This window comes from Meriones unguiculatus, chromosome 1 (genome assembly GCF_030254825.1).
Source record: "Meriones unguiculatus strain TT.TT164.6M chromosome 1, Bangor_MerUng_6.1, whole genome shotgun sequence".
Lineage (NCBI taxonomy): Eukaryota > Metazoa > Chordata > Mammalia > Rodentia > Muridae > Meriones > Meriones unguiculatus.
The window spans coordinates 144,783,184-144,801,365 of NC_083349.1; the positions used below are offsets into that span (position 1 = coordinate 144,783,184).

At 50.8% G+C, this 18,182-nt stretch overlaps 2 protein-coding genes across 2 annotated transcripts; one reads left to right on the forward strand and one right to left on the reverse strand.

The window, feature by feature from the left end:
• Positions 1 to 177: 177 nt before the first annotated feature.
• Znf296 (zinc finger protein 296) lies at positions 178 to 3,648 on the reverse strand. The gene is made up of 3 exons (XM_021642209.2): positions 3,299 to 3,648; positions 2,815 to 2,958; positions 178 to 1,200 (listed from the first exon to the last, which is right to left on the reverse strand). The coding sequence occupies exons 1-3, from the start codon at positions 3,555 to 3,557 to the stop codon at positions 257 to 259; spliced, it is 1,347 nt and encodes a 448-aa protein (XP_021497884.1). The 5' UTR covers positions 3,558 to 3,648; the 3' UTR covers positions 178 to 256.
• A 4,306-nt stretch (positions 3,649 to 7,954) lies between these two features.
• On the forward strand, positions 7,955 to 16,256 carry Gemin7 (gem nuclear organelle associated protein 7). The gene is made up of 2 exons (XM_021642186.2): positions 7,955 to 8,089; positions 15,486 to 16,256. The coding sequence occupies exon 2, from the start codon at positions 15,496 to 15,498 to the stop codon at positions 15,883 to 15,885; it is 390 nt and encodes a 129-aa protein (XP_021497861.1). The 5' UTR covers positions 7,955 to 8,089; positions 15,486 to 15,495; the 3' UTR covers positions 15,886 to 16,256.
• Positions 16,257 to 18,182: the final 1,926 nt, after the last annotated feature.

Below are 18,182 nucleotides of genomic sequence, written 5' to 3' on the forward strand. Positions count from 1 at the left end.
CTTGCCTGGCCCCCGGCCTCACCCACACCAAGAACCGGGAGCACGGCTTTTTGTGCCAGTCTCCAGTGCCCAGGGCATTCACCCCCACTCCAAACCGGTCTGTCCAGCTGTCCATACTATGGAGGGGGAGCCTCCCACCTCAGACACCCCAAGAAAGCCAGAGTTCAGGCACATGGATAAATAGAAGATGCTTTATTGACATAAAGGTGATAGAATTGTATAAAACTGGCTCTCGCGCCAGCGCCATCGTGGGGTCTCAGGCCATCGTGGGGTGCTTCTGCTGCAGGTGCTTCTCTAGTGTGGCCTGCAGTCCAAAGGGCACATGGCAGTGTGGGCACTTGTAAAGGGTGTTGCCAGGCCCCCGACCATGCGTGCGACGGTGGCGGTTGAGCTTGCTACTCTGGGCACAGGCATAGGGACACTGGTCGCAGGCGTAGGGCCGCTCCCCCGTGTGTGAGCGACGGTGGACTGTCAGGTTACTGCTGTTGGTGAAGTGCTTCCCACAGAAGTCACAGCTGCTGCTGGAGCCACTGCTCTTGTTCCTGGGCGTTGTCTTCTGGCTCTTTATAGGCTCAGTCCTCTCTGCTTTGGTAGTGGGTCCCCAGCCAACACCACTAGAACCCGCTTGAGCTCCACTGCCAGGAGCCTCAGGTTCCTGGACTCCTGCTGTGGCTGCAGCCCCAGCCTTCTCCACATTCTGGCACGGAACTGTGCTGGCTGGAGCAGCTGCGTGGGCAGCTGGCTCAGGAGGGGCTGCTGGGGATACGCCCCGGCTACTGTCAGGGGTGCAGGGACTCCCAGGTGTGGGCTGCCGGTGCGTCTTTTTGTGTCTGTTCAACTTGCTGCTCTGAGTGCAGGCATAGGAACACTGGTCACAGGCATAGGGTCGCTCACCAGTGTGGGAGCGAAGATGGACCTTGAGGTTGCTGAAAGAGCTGAGGGTCTTCTTGCACACTGGGCAGGTGGGGCTCTTCCGGGCAGCACTACCCACTGTGGGGAGCTTGGTCTTAACTGGCTCCACCGCCACTGACATGGCTGCAGCCACCTCAGCCAGGCCCAGCAAGGGAGCCTCGGGGGCCTCCGACTCTGTCTGATAGATACATAGCCCGTGGTCCCACTGAGCGTGGCGTAGCAGCTTCCAAGCACTGGTGAACTGTCTGCCACAGCGGAGGCAGCTCAGAACCTTGAGCTCCTTGGATTCTGGAAGAGAGGGAGGAAGAGACAGGGAATCACTGCCAGGTTAGCAGCACCAACCCAGCAAGCCCAGAACCCTGCAGAGGCCGCAGATGCTACCCTCAGGGAACCTCCTGAGCTCTAAAGGGACCCCTGCTGGTCCATAGTAGAGGGAGGGAGGTCATCTGGGCGCTGGGGAATCAGGGACAGGGTCTCAAAAAGCAGACCTCAGAGTGAAAGCTCAGCTGGGCCTAGCACATACCACTTACTGTCTGGATTCCAAATTAGACATTTTTCTATAGACTCATGGTGTAAAACTACAGGACACATCACAGACCAGTTTGACTTTGATTTAGACAGCCCAAATTGCAGACAGTCCTGGATGGGTTAACCTTTTTGATTCCATAGGCCAAAGCTAAACAAAGCAGACTCTGTCAAACTCAAGACCCTTTCTAGCTGTATAATCTTGACCAAGACCTCTCTCCGTGTCTTGGTTTCCTAAACTGCTAGCCTATGGGAATCTGAGAACCTTTAAGGGTTGTGACCTCAAATAGGAAACAGCTGGAGCTTTGGTCCCTCTAAGCTGGCAATAAACATGAGCTGAGCCTCAGATACCAAAATATCCACAAAAAATAAACCAGGAGTGGTGGCACCGCACAGGCCTTTCATCAGCACTGGGGAGCAGAGGTGGGCAGGTCTTTGTGAACTGGAGGCCAGCCTGGTCTACATTAGAGTTCCAGGGCAGTCAAGGATAGGTAGAGACCCTGTCTCAAAATAACACACCAGCCCCCCCTCCCACCCAACCCTCCCCTGCCTAGGCTAGGAGGTGAGACCCTGTCTAAAAGGTTAAATGCAGCAATGACCCTTCCACTCCAAGGGTCCATAAGTCACTCAGGTGATTCCATTTCAGCCCCTCCCTTAACTAAAGCTGATTGGATTATAGACCCTCCCTGGCCCAGCCCTGAACATAATCCATTTCCCAAGTTCCACCTTGGCATCTCATGAGCTGGGGGCTGGAAATTCAAGTTCAGACCAAGTCCCTGTATCTCATACCCAGCAAGAACTCACTGCACAGACCAAGCACCACACAGTTTTGATTCCTCCTCCATATACAACGCTTGAGTATCCAGCACCCAGAGCAGGGGCTTCCCCACGCTCAGCTGGGAGATCCCAGAAAGGGGCAGAAGAGCCAGAAGCCCCCACCCTGGCTCTGAACAGTAGGTGTGGTAACCTCCATTCCTGCTGCCTACACCCGTCTCCCAGAGGCCCCTGTCCCATCCTTCTCCAGGTCCCTCTACTGCCAACCCTGGTCCAGCCACCTGGCCAGTTATTTCTGTTTATGGGGAAGGAGAAGTGAAACTAAATTAGGGGTGTATGGCAAAACCCTGGGCCAGTCTTCTGGGGCTGGCCACACCTTGTGGGTGGCCTTCCTCGGCTGCCCAGCCCCCGACCCCCACCTCTAGTCCCTGCCCTAGGACAGGCAAGCCCAAGCCACGCCTTGGTTCTGCCCTGAGGGGGAGCAAGGGGAAAAGGGGAAGTAATGGTCGGTGCCCCATCTGTCCACCTTAGTCCCCTCTCCGCAGGGCAGGAAGCCCAACCTTGGATCAGAGAGGGGCACAGTATGTATCCCGACTTGTTTACCTGAGATGGGGCCGGAGCCTTGGAGGAGCTGACAGCCCAGTTTTTTGTGATCCATAAAAGCGACAATATCCTCTAATGGGAAGGTCTGCAGGCAGCGGCCACAGGTCAACAGATCTGGGTGCTTGTTGGTCCAGGGCTGGCGGTCTGTAGGGAGGAAGCAGGTGGTAAGCGGCTGGGTGGGGCCCATCTAGGGGTGAGGGCTCCAACGTGGAGAGGGGAAACCCAGAGATCAGAGGCGAGGACTGGGGAGGCCAGGCCGGTCGCGGGGCCATCCCGAAGGGAGAAGTACCTTTCGGAGGATCCCTGTACACGCAGGAGGGACGGCTGGGAACACCAAGTGGGTCCCGAGGAAGAGAGGCACCCGCCAGAGGGTCCCGGTGCACGCAGGGGCGAGGGCTGGGGACGCCAGACGGGTTGGGCCCCTGGACAGGGAGGTACCCCTCGAAGGTTCCGATGCGCGCAGGGGCGAGGGCTGGGAACTCACCGGAAGGCTTAAAGGTCAGCGGCATCCACGGGGCACACGTGCTGGGCGCGCCGAGGGGACACGGGGCGGTGTCGAGGTGACGTTCCGCACTGAGGAGTCCCGGCATGGACACGTCCCTCGGGAACCAGGGCCCCAGCGCCACGGCCCTCGCGTCTCGCTCCGGATTCACATCAATGACGAGGTCCGGCGTCTCCATGTCGTCGTTCTCCAGCTCGGGGTCTACACGGCGTGGCACGCGGCCGGCCTTGCGGCGGGACATGGGGCGAGGGTGCAGATCCGTGCAACCCGCTCTGCGGCCGGACGCTCAGGTGAGTGGCCCGCCGCGACCCGCGCCGAACTTTTTACACGTGCTGGCCCTGTCTGGCTCCGCCCACTGGGGGCGGGATCTTGAGAGGCCAGTCTCAGTGGTCAAACGCGACCTTCCCCTCCCAGCCTGCTGCCCGAGGACCGGTGCGCAATTTACGCCCTCCTCGGCCCGGGTGGGTTTCACCTGGGAGGGTGCAAAGGGCTGGTCCCAAACCTACCCTACCGCGCTGGTGATACCCGAGGCTCAGAATGCCGCGCCTCAGCCCCGAGCGAGAAGTGCTGGACGTCTCTCACTAGACAAGAAGTATACTAAGAAAACTTCACTCTTTAAACTTTTTCCGTCCTTCCTCTCTCTCTCCTTCCTTTCTTTTTCCTTTCTTTTCTTTCCTTCCTTCCTCTCTTTCTTGCTTTTTTTCTTCTTTTTGTCTTTTAGGCCGAAACAGGCTTTGTAACGGATGATGAATTCGACCTTTTGGTCTTCCTGCTTCCAGCTCTCCAGCGCTGGCCTTACACCTATTTTCTGTGGTCCTGGGCATCTCCTTGCACTCTTGGCGAGCACTCTGCCCACTGGGCTACATCCCAGACTGCGGCACCCCATTTCCTCAGTACTACAGTACCAGCAGTGAAGAAACCGTTGCCTAAGCCTTGTAACGAGGGGGTGGCAGCGAGAGCGAGACTCCGCCTAAGATGACTGTAAAGCCGGGTGCAGTGGCACACACCTCTCATCCCAGTACGGGAGGCAGAGGCTGGCGCGTTTCCCGGGAATTCCAACTCCAGCCTGGTCTACAGAGTGAGTTTCAGGACAGCAAGAAATCCTGTCTCGAGAAACAAACCAATCAAACAAAAAGAAAGACTATAAACCTTGACCCCCAACCCCCAACTACACTACCCCAGTGCTGCTCGGTGCTTCTTGGTATTCAGAGCTACTCAGGAGCCTAAGAATTACAAATTCCAGGCCAGCTGGAACTGTTTCATAGCATACAGAGTGCCCTTGGTGCTGACAAGTGCCACGGGCAGAATGAAGCTGGGAAGGGGGCAAGGTTACCCCAGAAAAGGGCTTCAGTTTTCTCCCTTATACCAGGACTGAGCAAGCAGGACTGTATGCAGGCCTGGGAAGGCGGGGTGGGCCTTGGCAATCTGTAATCTCAGCATATGGAATGTGGAAGCCAGTTTCAGTCAGCTACATATTAAGTTAAAGGCTAGTTTAGACTACATGAGACCCTGCAATAAATAAATAGACAGATAAATACATAGATAAGTCATAAATAGATAGATTTTTAAAAGCGGTTTTGGTGGTACACACTGTAATCCCAGTACTCCACTCTGGAATCATAGGCAGAAAGATTGTCCAAGATTTCCTGATCAGCCTGGTCTACACAATGAGTCCAAAGCCAACCAGGATATTATTTAGGGAGATCTTGTCTCAATAAATAAATAAATATGAACACCCGAGGTTTGTAAGGGAACCAAGAAAAGCCAGGAACCTGACTAACAAGACGGGGAGGGGGTCAGGAACTTGCGGTGGGGGTACATCCAGGGAGTCTTTTGGCTACTCTGAGATGTGTTGGTTTTCCTAGTACCAGGGGTCTGGGAGGGTTTGAGACAAAACAGAAATATACTCTTGTACCTCAGCTTTCTTCCTAACCCCAGGCTTCCCATTAAAACCAAATGGCCAGCAGCCTTCTCTGCCTCCCTCTTGAACCCCTAAACGCTTATCCTCAGATAAGAATTCTCTCCCCTGCACACATTATAGTGACATTGACTCCCTGCCCCACCCCCAATCCTTTCTGGGTTCTCTTTTTTTCATGGCATCCACCATATCACAGTAGGACTGTTTGTTGAATGTCCTCCTCCACCCACCCACCACAAGCTCCTTTAGGTTAGGACCTGCCCCAGGTGTCCTCTGGCAGCTGAGTGAATTCCTAGGCTGAGCTCTGGAGTTCCTCATATTGTTATTCAGGCATGGACTCAATTGTCCTCCTGAGGGCCCAGGGCCTCCTTGGCCAGCCTATCTAAAGTAGCCACACCCTGTTGAAGGCCTTGCAGATTACTCCCGATGACCTCCATTTGTTCCCAATTCCCTCACAGCCTCAGTTTCGTAAGAATTAGAAGAGGCTGGACCCAGAGGGCCACCAAGAAGCAGCTTTTGTGTTTGAAATAGGCTTTCTCTGGCTGTTTTGGAACTCGATCTATAGACCAGACAGAACTCAGAGATCTGTCTGTCTCTGCCTCCTGAGTGCTGGGATTAAAGGTGTGGCCACCATCCCTGGAACAAAGATTTTTTTTGTTTTTGTTCTTCCAGACAAGACTTCTCTGTGTAATAGCCCTAGCTGTTCTGGACTGGCTCTGTAGACCAGGCTGGCCTGGAATTCACAGAGATCCACCTGCCTCTGCCTCCCAAGTGGTGGGATTAAAGGCGTGTGCCACCACACCTGGCAAAGGTGGCTTTTTTAATGTACTGTTAAAAATCATGAAAGCAATTTATTTCATGAAATCAATCTATTTCAAAATTTTATTTTATTTATTGTGTGTGTTTGCATAAGCATGCAAGTGGAAGTCAGAAGATAACTTTTGTTGGAGTTAGGTCTCTCCTTCCACCATGTGGGTTTAGGGAATTGATCACATGTCTTTAGGGTTGGCAGCAAGCACTTTTAACCCACTGAACTGTCAAACCAGTCTTTTTTCCTACTTTTTTTTTTTTTTTTTTTAAGACAGGGTCTCTCTGGCTGTCCTGAGACTCACTATGTAGACCAGGCTGGCCTGGAACTCATAAGATATTCATCTGGGATTAAAGAATTAAAATACCATCTTGCCTGGCATTTTTTTTTCTTTCTTCCTTTCCTATCTCCCATGCTGGCCCCGAATTCACACCAATTCTTCTCTGAACATGCCTGATTTGATCACTGAATTTTAAGGCCCTCTTTTCTTGCTATCATTATATGAATTGTCCTTGTCTCCTTTTTTGGGAGTGTAGGGGACCAGAACACAGAGCCTTGCACAGCCAAGTCCTCTATACAGAGTATATGCCCCGCCCAGCCCTTTGTCTTTGGTGGACAGGGCCAAGCTCTGTAGCACAGGCCAGACTTCAACCTGAGAGCTCCTCGCTCCGGCTTCACTGACATCAGGTATATCATTTTAGCCTTTTTTCTTGTGCTAAAGATGGAACATTCATGCTAGGCAAGCCGAACTGAACCATGTCCCCAGTCCCTTTGAAAGATTTTCGTTTATTTATTTGCTCATTTGTAGTCTGTTTTGTTCCTCCAAACTCAAAAGAGAATGCAGGTTTTGAGAGAGCAAGGTTGGGGTGTTTGTTTCTTAAACAGAGCCCCTACTCTTTCATTACTTTTTCTCAGTGAATGAGACTCTCTTAAGTCTGGTCTGGAAATCCTTTGTCTTGATCTTCCTGGTAACTAGGACAGGCAGGCACCCCAGCATCCATACTATTATGATTCAATCAACAACTATGTGGGGGGGCACTCTTTCCAAGGGTATCTGTAGAGTACCTGTGTGCCAAGACCCTAAGTGGAACTGTGGGAATAAAATAAATTCTGCATGGGCTGAGATGAGTGGGGTTTCACATTCCCCTATGCAGGGCCTCAGTTTCCCCCCTTTGTAAACTAGGGTTGCAGGGAGAGCTGAAGGACAAAATGAATGACCTTTGTCCATCCTAACTGCAGCACTCTGTGAGCCCTTTTCCTGGTGCGTGGAGGCTGAGAGAGGAAGGGAGGGGTTGCAGCAGAGCTACCTCCCAAGTGCTGGATAGGAAATCTCTATTCTGTGAACCTGGCCTCCTCCTCTTTGTCATTTCTGCCCCCTAAATTTTCTTCTTTCTTGCCTTCCTTTATTTTTGTTTGTTTTTTTGTTTTGTTTTCCCCGAGATAGGGTTTCTGTGTAGCCTTGGCTGTCCTAGACTCGATTTGTAGACCAGACTGGCCTACAAACCCTCAAATCCGCCTGCCTCTGCCTCCCCAAAGGCTGGGATTACAGGCTTGCGCCACCATGCCTAGCTGTGATTCTGAACTTTAAAATCTTCCTGCCTAGGGCTACAATTGTGAGCCATTACTCGTTTCTTATTTCCTTTTTTTTTTTTTCCCCAGACTCTGTAGCTCAGGCTGTCAGGCTTCGAACTTTGACAATCCTCCTGCCACACCTCCCCAGAGAGCGCTGCAGACTTCAAGCCTGGTAGCCACCATGCCCACCTTTCTGAGCCTCACTTTCGTCTTTCCTGAAGTGGGCATCTTAGGCGTTCCTGTTTCTAACTCACAGGCTGGCAGAGCCCCGCGCTTGTCTGGTGACCCAAGAGCGTCCAATGAACACGTCGGGGAAGCGGCGGGGCAGGCGGAACCCAGGCTCTCGGGATTCGGGTGCCCACCCGGACGCGTGAGGCGGCTGCGCGAGCGGAACCCAGGTAGTCGGGGCTCGGTGCCTGCCGGGACCTGTGTGGCGGCGCGGGAGGAAGTGCAGCGCCTGCTGCAATAGGCCTTGGTGAGTACTCGGTGGCCGTGGGCTGTCAGCCGCACGCGACTGGATTGGAGCTGCGGGGAAGGAACGACCTGGAGAGGGACAATGCCGGGCAGAGCGGGTGGGGTGGGCGGGGTGGAGGTGGTTGCCCTGGAGGGGGAGGTCACACTTAGAATTTGAAAAGGAGGACTCTGGGCGGCTGGGAGGAATTAAAAGGAAACTGACCTGACCGTGGGAGCAGGGAACTGGACAGACTGCCCTCAGGCTGGCTACTCTCAGGAGGAACCATTTAGGGAATTTGCATGGCGGGGGCGGGGGTGGGGGTGGGAGTGGAAAGTTAATTTTTGGTGTGTGTGTGTTAATTACAGTAGGTCTTGTCGCTAGCCTGCAAGTCCCGCTGGTAACTCAAGGATCCGCCCTCTAGGCCGATCCGTTCCTCTTTAACTTTCTTCTTGTTTTTGTTTTTCTGAGGCAGAATAGCAGCCCCAGGCTAGCCTTAAACTCAGTGTGGCCCTGGATAACTTTGAATTTTCCGTCCTCTCTTCACCTGCCAGGGGCTGGGATAACAGGCCTGTCCTGCCACAGTTTATGCCAAACTGGTGATGGAACCCTGTTTCATGCTTGCTATACAAGTACTCTATCAAATGAACTATACCTCTGATCTCCCATGCCCTCTCCATGTAACAAAGACAGAAAGGAAAAGTATCTGCCCAAGACCAAGTTCCCAGCATGAAGGAACTTTAATTGCCCCAGAGGGACAGAGGACAGGAAGTAAGAAGCAAAGATGGGAGATGACTACAGAGAAGGGGAAGAAAACAGAGGACGAATGACTGTCTCTGGGTATAGGCCATGGCAGTATATAAAGACACAAGGGGAAACCCCTTGTTAGGATTCGGTATTTAATTTTAATTAGATGTGTTAATTAAGTGAGCCAAGGGGGCTTTTGATTGCTGGACTTCAATATTTTGATAGCTGGACCTTGGTCAACCTCAGGAGGAGGGAGTTGCTATCTAAGGAAATAGACCTTAGTGGCTGGCTTTAGGGGTATAATCTAATAGTTTTTAGCAAGGCAGAGGGCATGGGAAGAAGGGCTTGGTTTGCCAGAGCCATGCTCACCACACTCAAGCTGGCTGGAGTCCCTTCAAAAGACTGACCTTGGTCTGATCTTTTCCTCCTCCTTCCCATCTCCCAACTGCTGGATTACAGGTGTTGGCCACCGCCCTAGCTCCACTCTCCTGAGGCCCTAAGGAAGGCCCTGTGAACTACTGCCTCTTCATTGACCGAAGTCAGAGTACTTAGCCAGGGATTGGGATGAATGGTTTGGACTGTAACCTCTGGGCAGGAAATCCATGGTCTCTGGATCAAAGGCTCTGAGGCCAAGCCAATCAGGAAGATGGCTGATTTTAACTGTCTTTGCCTTCTAGGACATCTTTTCCTGATTTTTCTCAAATCTTGTTAATGTTCTTTTGTTCTTTTCCTTTTTTTTTTTTTTTTTGAAACAGGGTTTCTTTGTGTAGCCTTGGCTGCCCTTGGGAACTCTGTTGGACCAGGCTGGCCTCTAACTCACAGGGATCTGCCTCCCTAGTCCTGGAATTAAAGGCGTGCACCGCTGCCCAGTTTTGTTTTTTCTAAGATCGGAACATGATAGCTACTTTGTCTGCTTGACATACCGTGTCCCACGCTGGTCTCCGAACTGATTTGTAGTCAAGGATGACCTTGAATTTTTCATCTTGTGTGGTGTAACACCACATCCTGTTTAAATGGTACTGAGGATGTAATTCAAAGCCTCTTATGTTCGCTCCAGTAGCTGTAGTTGGCTACCTTTCTCTTAACACCTGCCTGAGGCCAGCCTAGCCTCAGCAAAGTGTTATCTAACCTCATGTCTCCTCCAGCTAATGCGTATTCTGGATATGATCAAACCTTCTTTAGTTAAAAAAAAAAGTCTCATTATATAGTTCAGGCTAACATAAAATTTGTAATTCTTCTTTCAACCTTTATAGACTGTATAGGTGTGTACCACCACAATCCATTCTGATGGTTTTTGTTGTTGTTTGTTTTGGTTTTTTGTTGTTTGTTTGTTTGTTTGTTTTGGAGCAAATAAGGCTTTCCACTGGTCTTCATCTAATTCTGTCTGGGGATTTAAGATAGCTCACTGACCACTGGCCTAGTACCCATCTGCCCTCCCTTAAGTGATAATAGTCCTTGCTACTAAGATGCTTTTCTTTCTTTGTTTTGTTCTTTTCTTTTCAAGACAAGGTTTCTGTGTGTAGCCGTGGCTGTCCTGGACTATCTTTGTTAATCAGGCTAGCCTCAAACTCACAGGGCTCCACCTGCCTCTGCCTCCCAGAGTGCTGGGATTATAGCAGTCTTCTATCACACATGGCTAGTATGCTTTTCTTTTTTTCTTTCTTTCTTTCATTTTTTTTTTTTTTTTCCAAGGCAGGGTTTTTCTGTATAACATCCCTGGCTGTCATGGAACTCAACTCTGTAGACCAGGCTTGCCTGGAACTCACATCGATCTGCTTGCATCTGCCTCCCAAATGCTGTGATTAAAGGCGTGTGTCACCACCACCTGGCCTAGGCTGCTTAGAGCATGTGACCCCTGACTGAATTTGAATGATAGTAGGTAGATGTATTTTGTTTTGTTTTGTTTTGTTTTCTGGAGACAGGATTTCTCTGTGTAGCCTTGGCTGTCCTAGAACTCACAGAGATCCTCTTGCCTCTGCTTCTCTGAGTGCTGGGATTACAGGCAAGCACCACCATGCCCAGTAATTTTTAAAATGCAGGTAGCTGGGCCAGGTGGTACAGTCTAAAAATCTCAGGGCCTGCCTCATTCTGGGACAGGAGGATCAAAAATTCGAAAACCTGCCTTATCTGCTGGGGAGGTGATCTTGAGTTTGATCCTACTTGGTGAAAAGAAAGAACAAACTCTTGCAGGTTTGTTCTCTGACTCCCATGTCAGTAAATAAACAGAAAACAGAAGCTACAGGGTGAGTTTAAGGACAGCCTGGGCACTTAGTGAGATCCTGACTTAAAAATTAAAAAGAGATTTTCTGGGCTAGAGTTTGGCTCAGTTGATAGAGGGCCTGTTTTGATCCCAGCACCAGATAAACAGGGTGTGGTGTCACAGGCCTATAATCCTAGCACTTGGGAAAGGGAGGCATTCAGATTTTGTTCCTTTGTTTTTGAAACAGGGTTTCTATTGTAGTATTGGCTGTCCTGGACTTGCTTTGTAGACCAGGCTGGCCTCAAACTCAGAGAGATCCACCTGCCTCTGCCTCCCCAGTGCTGGGATCAAAGGCATGTATGAGCATTGCTCATAGAGGATCAGACATTTTAGGACACCTGGACTCACATGAGCCACTGTCTCAAAACAGAAAAAAAGGCTCAAGAATGTACCTTAATTATAGAGTACTTGCCTAGAATCCACCTGTGAGGGCTAGGGACATGGGTCTGTGATAGATTTGCTTAGCCTCCTGGAGGCTCTGGGTTTCTCTCTCATACACACACCCTTGAGTGCCCTTCAGTTTAGTCTTCCCCATCTGCTGCGGAGCCTTGGAGCCTGCCTTGAAGGCTTCTTACTCAAGCGGAACACTTTACAGGTGCTTCACATAGTGCAATCAGCTCCTCTCAGGAGCATCAGTGTCAGTGCAGGACACGCTGACCTCTGGCTTGACTCCCTGTTGTCTTCCTCATCCCCACAGTCTATTCTCTGGACAATAGGTATGAGGCTCCTGGGAAGGGTTAATTTGTCCCTTCCTGCTAACAGCAGTATGTCAGTTCCCATGTCTCTCATTGTGGAGACAACCCAAGTTGTCATGAATGACGAGGCTCCATGTTGTCTGCTCAACCCCACTCCAACCTATTGTCATGCCTCAAAGTTGACCCAGGCTGGCCTCTTAACTCCAGTCTTCCTGCCTCCCCTCCCTTGTGCTGCCACTGTAGGTGAGTGCTCCCTCCATGGCTCAGTCTCTTATTTCATCCAGGCCTGCACTATGGTGTGACTGAGCTGGAGCTATCCCTCAGCCCCTCTGGAAACCACTGTCCCCTGTCACTCCTTCCCCCAGGAGCTTGCCTTCTCTGGTCTCTTCCCTCCAGCTCTGTCAGGATCACAGGAGCTCAGTCCACCCTGTGACCTTAAGTTTGGTCAGCTGGCCATGTCCATGCCTGTACCTAGGGTACTAGACAAAGCTAGGTGAGGTGGCGCTTCCATGGAATTCCAGGGCTTTCCTGGAATCCTAGTATTCTCTACACTGAGGCAGGAGGACCACCTAGGCTGTAAGGCAGCATGCTGTAATCACATGCACCCAAATAAATCTCCTCCCCCTTTTTTTTTTTCTTTCTTTCCTGAGACAGGGTTTCCTTATGTGGCCCTGGCTGCTCTGGGCTGGCCTGGAGCTCATGGACTTTGATTACATTTCTTGATTTGTGTGGATTGAGGAAGACAGCTTTCAGAAGTTTGTTTTCTTCTTTCACTGTGGGGTCTGAACTGCCTACTTCAGACTATCAGGCCTGTCAGAAAGCACCCTTAACCTCTGAGTAGTCTCCTTGTCCCCTTATTTTGATAGTCTCTTGTAGCTCAAGCTGACCGCAAACTGTCTGTGTAGCTGAGAATGACCTTGAACTTCTGATTCTCCTGCCTGGGCTTACAGGCGTGTACGCCCACATCCAGTGTTCTATGGTGCTGGTGTTCAAACCCAGGGTGTCCTGCATGCTAGGGGAGCGTCTGCCCTTGCTGAGCCTCCACTTCTCTCGGAACGCTTTTAATATGTATGGGTGTCTTGCATACATGTATGTCTGTACCATGTGAGTGCCTAGTGCCAGGGAGTCCAGAAGAGGGCATTGGATCCCCTGGAGTTGTACAGATGGTTGTGAGCCACCATGTAGGTGATGGGAGTTGAACCTGTTTTCTCAAGTGCTCTTAATGCCTGAGTCATGTCTCCAGCCCCCTCATTGTTGACTGTTTTGATGTACCAAGAGGCCAGTGGAAGCTAAAGATGCACACAGTTCCAGCACTAAGCCAAGGGCACAGGATGGCAAGTCCCAGGCCAGCACTGTCTACAGTAGAGCTGCTGGGGTCCACACAGTGTTGAAAGTCTGCAGTTTCTGTAGGGAAGCCTGTGATTCCTGGGCTGGAGAAGCACCCCATCAGGAGCACACTGTTGTAAAGGACAGATGGGAAAAGGTGCTGGCACAGGACTGCAGCCTGGGGGAAGGATCACCTGAGCCCAAGAGTTCAAGACCAGCCTGAGCAATTTAACAAGACCTCATGGGGGTGGGGTTTGACAGTATAGAGTGAACAGCCTGTAGCCCAGGCTGGCCTTGAACTCAGGTATCTACTTGCCTCTGCCTCTAGAATACTAGGATTAAAGAGTACTACACACACGCCTTTGGTGGAGTGCTGTCCTGGCATGTGTGGAATCTTGGATTTGATTTGGATTTGTGTAAAACAGAATGGTATCACAGTAGCGGGGAGGTGGCAGGATGAGGGTCAGAAGTTCAAGGCTAGCCTGGGCTGTACAGTGAACTTGAAGACAGTGTAGGCTATCTGAGAAGGAAAGGAAATGATGAGGGATTAGTGCAGTGAGGGAGGAAAGTGCACTTGGGATCTCCCATGTCTCCACGGGAAGGAGTTAGGTGCAAATGTTCTGTGGCAAGCTGCATTTGGTCTACTTCAGTAATCCCAAATGGGGGGTAGAGGAGAGAGGGGCCATGAGGTCAGAAGGTGACAAGGTCGTGTAACTGCCTTTGTGAGGCCTTCAGTTGAGGGAGGAGTCCAGGGGAAGGTCCTGAACAGAGGTCATGTTGGCATTTAGTTTTAAAGGTTTTGTTTTTGTTTTACCTGGGAGTGTGTGTATGTGTGGGTACATGTCACAGTGTGCATCCGGAGGCGGGGGAACAGGCTTTGGACTCTGTTCTCTCCTTCAACTGCGTTTGCTCTAGGAATTGAACTCTGGTTGTCAGACTTGGCAGCAAGAGCCAAGACCTGATGAGCCATCTCACTGACGCAGGCATTAGCTGTTTACAGCTTGTTCACAGCCTGTGGGGAAAACCCTGGGATGGAGTAGGCTACCCGACGTCCTCCTCCAGCTTTTATGTACCTTCATACAAACAAAACAGAACAAATAACACAAGCTTGATGGTCAGCACCTTTAATTCCAGCTCTAGGGAGGCAGTGGCAGACATTGAGGCCAGCCTCCTCTAAATAGTGGGTTCCAGGCCAGCCAAGGTTCCACAATGGGACCCTGTTTCAAAGAAAGGGGTTGAGGGAGAAAGATGAAAAAAAAAAAAATAATACACCGTGGGGGCGGGGGGAGTATTCAGGAGCCCAGTGGGGAGGTCACTGAGACGTCCAGACATGCTGTGGTGGTGGCTGAACAAAAGAGGGGACAAAATAGGGATGCTACCTGCAGTGGGTTTTGGGTGCTGACGCCCTGTCTAGGTCAGGTTGGCCTTGAAGTCACAATCCTTCTGCCTTGGGATTACAGGATGCATCACCACACTTGACCATTAGGAGGGACCTTAGAACAATGCCAAGACAGGTTCAGGTTCGGGACGTGGTGATATCCTGTGTCCTTGTTAGCAAACCCCCCCCTCCCCCCCCAAAAAAAAAAAGGTTAGGCAGCAAGATGACTCAGTGGAAAGGCACTCAACACCAAGTTGACAATCTTCATGTGGTCCTGTCCCTGGTGATGTCGTAAAAGGAGAAAATGGACTCTTGTGAGTTGTCGTCTGACCTTCACTTTTACATCTGTACTATGACATACACAAATAAATAAATTGAAGAACAAAAACCCAAAATACTGCAAACCTAAAAAAAAAAATTTTTTTTTTTTTTTTTTGACAAGGTTTCCTTAAGCCCAGGCTGTTTTCCTTCTGTATCTGGATGGCAGGACTCTGGCTGACTGAGAACAGACTAGAGAGGCTTTTTCGACAGGGGTTATTTGGCAATTACCTACCCCCACAACCATAATGAAGCTAACAAAAGTAGAGAAAAGGGGGCAGTTAGCAGAGAGTTTGCCTGTTCTACAGGAGGTCCTGGCTTCCATCCCCAGCATAAACGGAATGTGGTGAAGCAAGCCTGTAATCCTGCCACCTGGTAGAGGTAGGGTCAGAAGTTCAAGGTCCTCCTTGGCTGCACAGAGTTCAAGGCCCATCTGGGCTAGGGACCTTCTCTCTTAAAGAAAAGTATCAACAAAAAAGGCAAAAGACCCCCAGATGGTTGTTAGTACCTATGCAGCACCTAATGGGTAGGGTGCCTGTGTGTTGGGGTCAGCCTGAGCTACCTAGCAAGACTCTGTCTCCAATAACAACAGCCAATCAAAATCTGTACTGGGATGGAGCTGGGAAGATTGCAGGTGATGCCCGGGCATGTTCCTCCTGGAGCTGTGTGTCTTTAACCCTTCCGCCTTATTCTCAGAGCCTGGGCCATGCAGAGCCAGTTGACCATTCCTGTGCCAGTGCCGGTGCTCCGCCTCCCCCGGGGCCCGGATGGCTTCAGCCGAGGCTTTGCACCTGATGGACGCAGGATCCTCCTGAAGCCAGAAGTCGGAGAAGATGGAAGTCAAGATCCTCCAGAGTCACAGGAGCAGCGGGCCCGAGCGGCTCTCCGAGAACGCTACCTCCGCAGCCTCCTAGCCATGGTGGGGCACCCTGTGAGCTTCACGCTGCACGAGGGTGTGCATGTCACCGCCCAGTTTGGAGCCTCGGACCTGGATGTAGCCAATTTCTACGTGTCCCAGCTGCAGACCCCCATAGGCGTGCAGGCTGAGGCCCTGCTTCGTTGTAGTGACATCATTTCCTATACCTTCAAGCTGTAAAGACTGTCTGGTGTTTCTCTTGTGGGCATTGCCACAGTAGCCCAAATCTCTAGCTCTTCCTGGGCTCTCAAAGCAAGCTCCAGTGAACTCTGGCTTTGAACGCAGAGGAACTCCAAACCTGGTGGCACTTGCTGCTGATCCCGGCTCCCTAAATTCACGGCCAGCCTATGCTACCCTGGGAGGCTGCAACCACAGACATTCTGTCTTTCTTGTTGGAAGGAACGTTCTGCCTCACAAAACTGAACTTTACAGAAATAAGGTCCTGAGGCTAGTCCCTGAAGGCTGGATACAGTAGGCACTGAAGAGCTTGCAAAGTTGAGCCTCTGACACTGTCTTTCTCCTGCTGCCAAAGAAACCATCGTCCAGGGAAATATGGCTCTGGCTTTCTTTTTTAAAATTTGAATACTCTGGGTGTTTTACCTGCATGGATGTGGTGTACCACATGCATGTAGTGCTGGCTGAGGCCAGAAGAGGGCGCCAGGTCCAATGAACTGAGTTAGAGATGGTTGTCAGCCGCAAATGTGGGTCCACTGCAAGAGCAGCCAGTGCTGAGCCATCTTTCCACAGCCCAATCTGTTAAAACAGGCTCCAGCTATGTAGCCCAGGCTGGATTGGAATTCATGGTCCTCCTGCCTTAGCCTTCCAAGTGTGGGGATCACAGGTCAGGCCACCATACTTGGCCTTTCTATCTTTTTAGTTGTTCCCCATGGAACAACTCAATTTGTTGTTTTAAGTTTTTTTAACTGTAGGTGTTATGTTGGTGTGCCACATCAGTGTGGGTGCCTTTGGAGGGCAGAAGAGGGTGCTCAGGCAGCAGGAGCCAGGGTTCTAGGTGCTTGTGAGCTGCTGGACGTGGGTGCTGAGGACAGAATAGCAAATATTCTTAACTGCTGAGCTATTTTCCACGGCCTGGAGTAGTGGTTAAAAGTTAGGGCATTATCTCAGGCTAAAACCATGCTGCTAAGCCATGATGACTAGGAATCCAGATAAAAAGTACGGGGTGCCACTGCACCTGCTCTCTTCCCAAAAAGGCTGTCATTCCCTGCACATCAAGAAATTAGCCCTTACGTTTATTTTGAGGTGGTCAAAGAAGGGCCTTTTACCACGTAAGGGCCTGGTCACAGAGTTGCGCATCTTAGGTTCCTCTGCGTGAACCAGCAGATTTGTTTTTTCCCATGGCAGGAGATGGGGAGTGGTGGTGGTCACGCTTAACAGTGCCTGGGGGCAAACACTTGTGTTTCTGTTCCAGCCTCCTAGTGAGGCAGCCTTTGTCGCCCGTTTCACGTCTTGTCACTAGAAATCTTTCAGTAGGGGGCTGGAAAGATGGCTCTGTTTAATAGCACTGTCTGCTCTTCAAGAGTGGCTCATAACCATCCTATACTGGAGTCTGGTGCCCTCTTCTGGCGTGCAGGTGTACATGAAGTCAGCACCCATTTAGCTAATATAAATCTTTTATTAAAAAAAAGGAAGAAGAAGAAGAAGAAGGAATCTTTCAGAAGATGGTATTCAGAAGCAGCTCCTAGCAGAGCACAGTAGTCCAAGACTGTACTCCCAGCGCTTGGGGCGAGGGAAAGTGTAGAGGCAGGAGGAGTCAAGAGTTAAGGCCAGTCTTGCCTACATAGCAAGTCTGGGTTACTTGAGAACCTGTCCATAAACAACAGTGCCTTTTAGTTCAAGTTGAAAGTGTAAGCGAAGATTTGCATTAATTATAGGGGGGGGGGGTTGGTACTTCTTAAGTCTCCAAAGTGCAGTTACCCGTAGCTGTGGGCAGGGAAGCAGTTACTTAGCCACACACTGCCGCTCTCTAGGCCTCCAGTTTTCTTGGCAACGTTGTGCTCGCCCCTCCTTAAGCCCCCCACTCCTTTTAATCAGTCTCTAGCGCCACCGGCAGGTCAGTAATGGGATAAGGCGAAGCGAAAGTGCTGAGACGAATCGTGAGCTGTGGAATTGATCCTTCGGAGGCGTGGTTTGGGCCCGCTCAGGTTTGGGGTCAGCTGATTTCATCGTCCTTTGGAATGCCTTCTCCCAGTTTTTGTTTTTAAATCAGGTTTATGACTATCTTACACACTCGTTTGTTTTCACATTCACATTTGACGCAAGTCTAACGAAACACTGAAGCTGAAGTCTGCAAATGGAAAGCTAGAGAAGTACTCATCCTGTATTAGCTCAGCTCTTAGGCTTTTCAACCCCGCCTCACTTGCCTTAGTCCCGCCAAGATCTCCTGTAGTGCCTGCTGGTCTGAGGCTCCCCACGTAATCCAGCCCGGCCTCGAACTCGCAACCTCCTGCTTCAGCTTC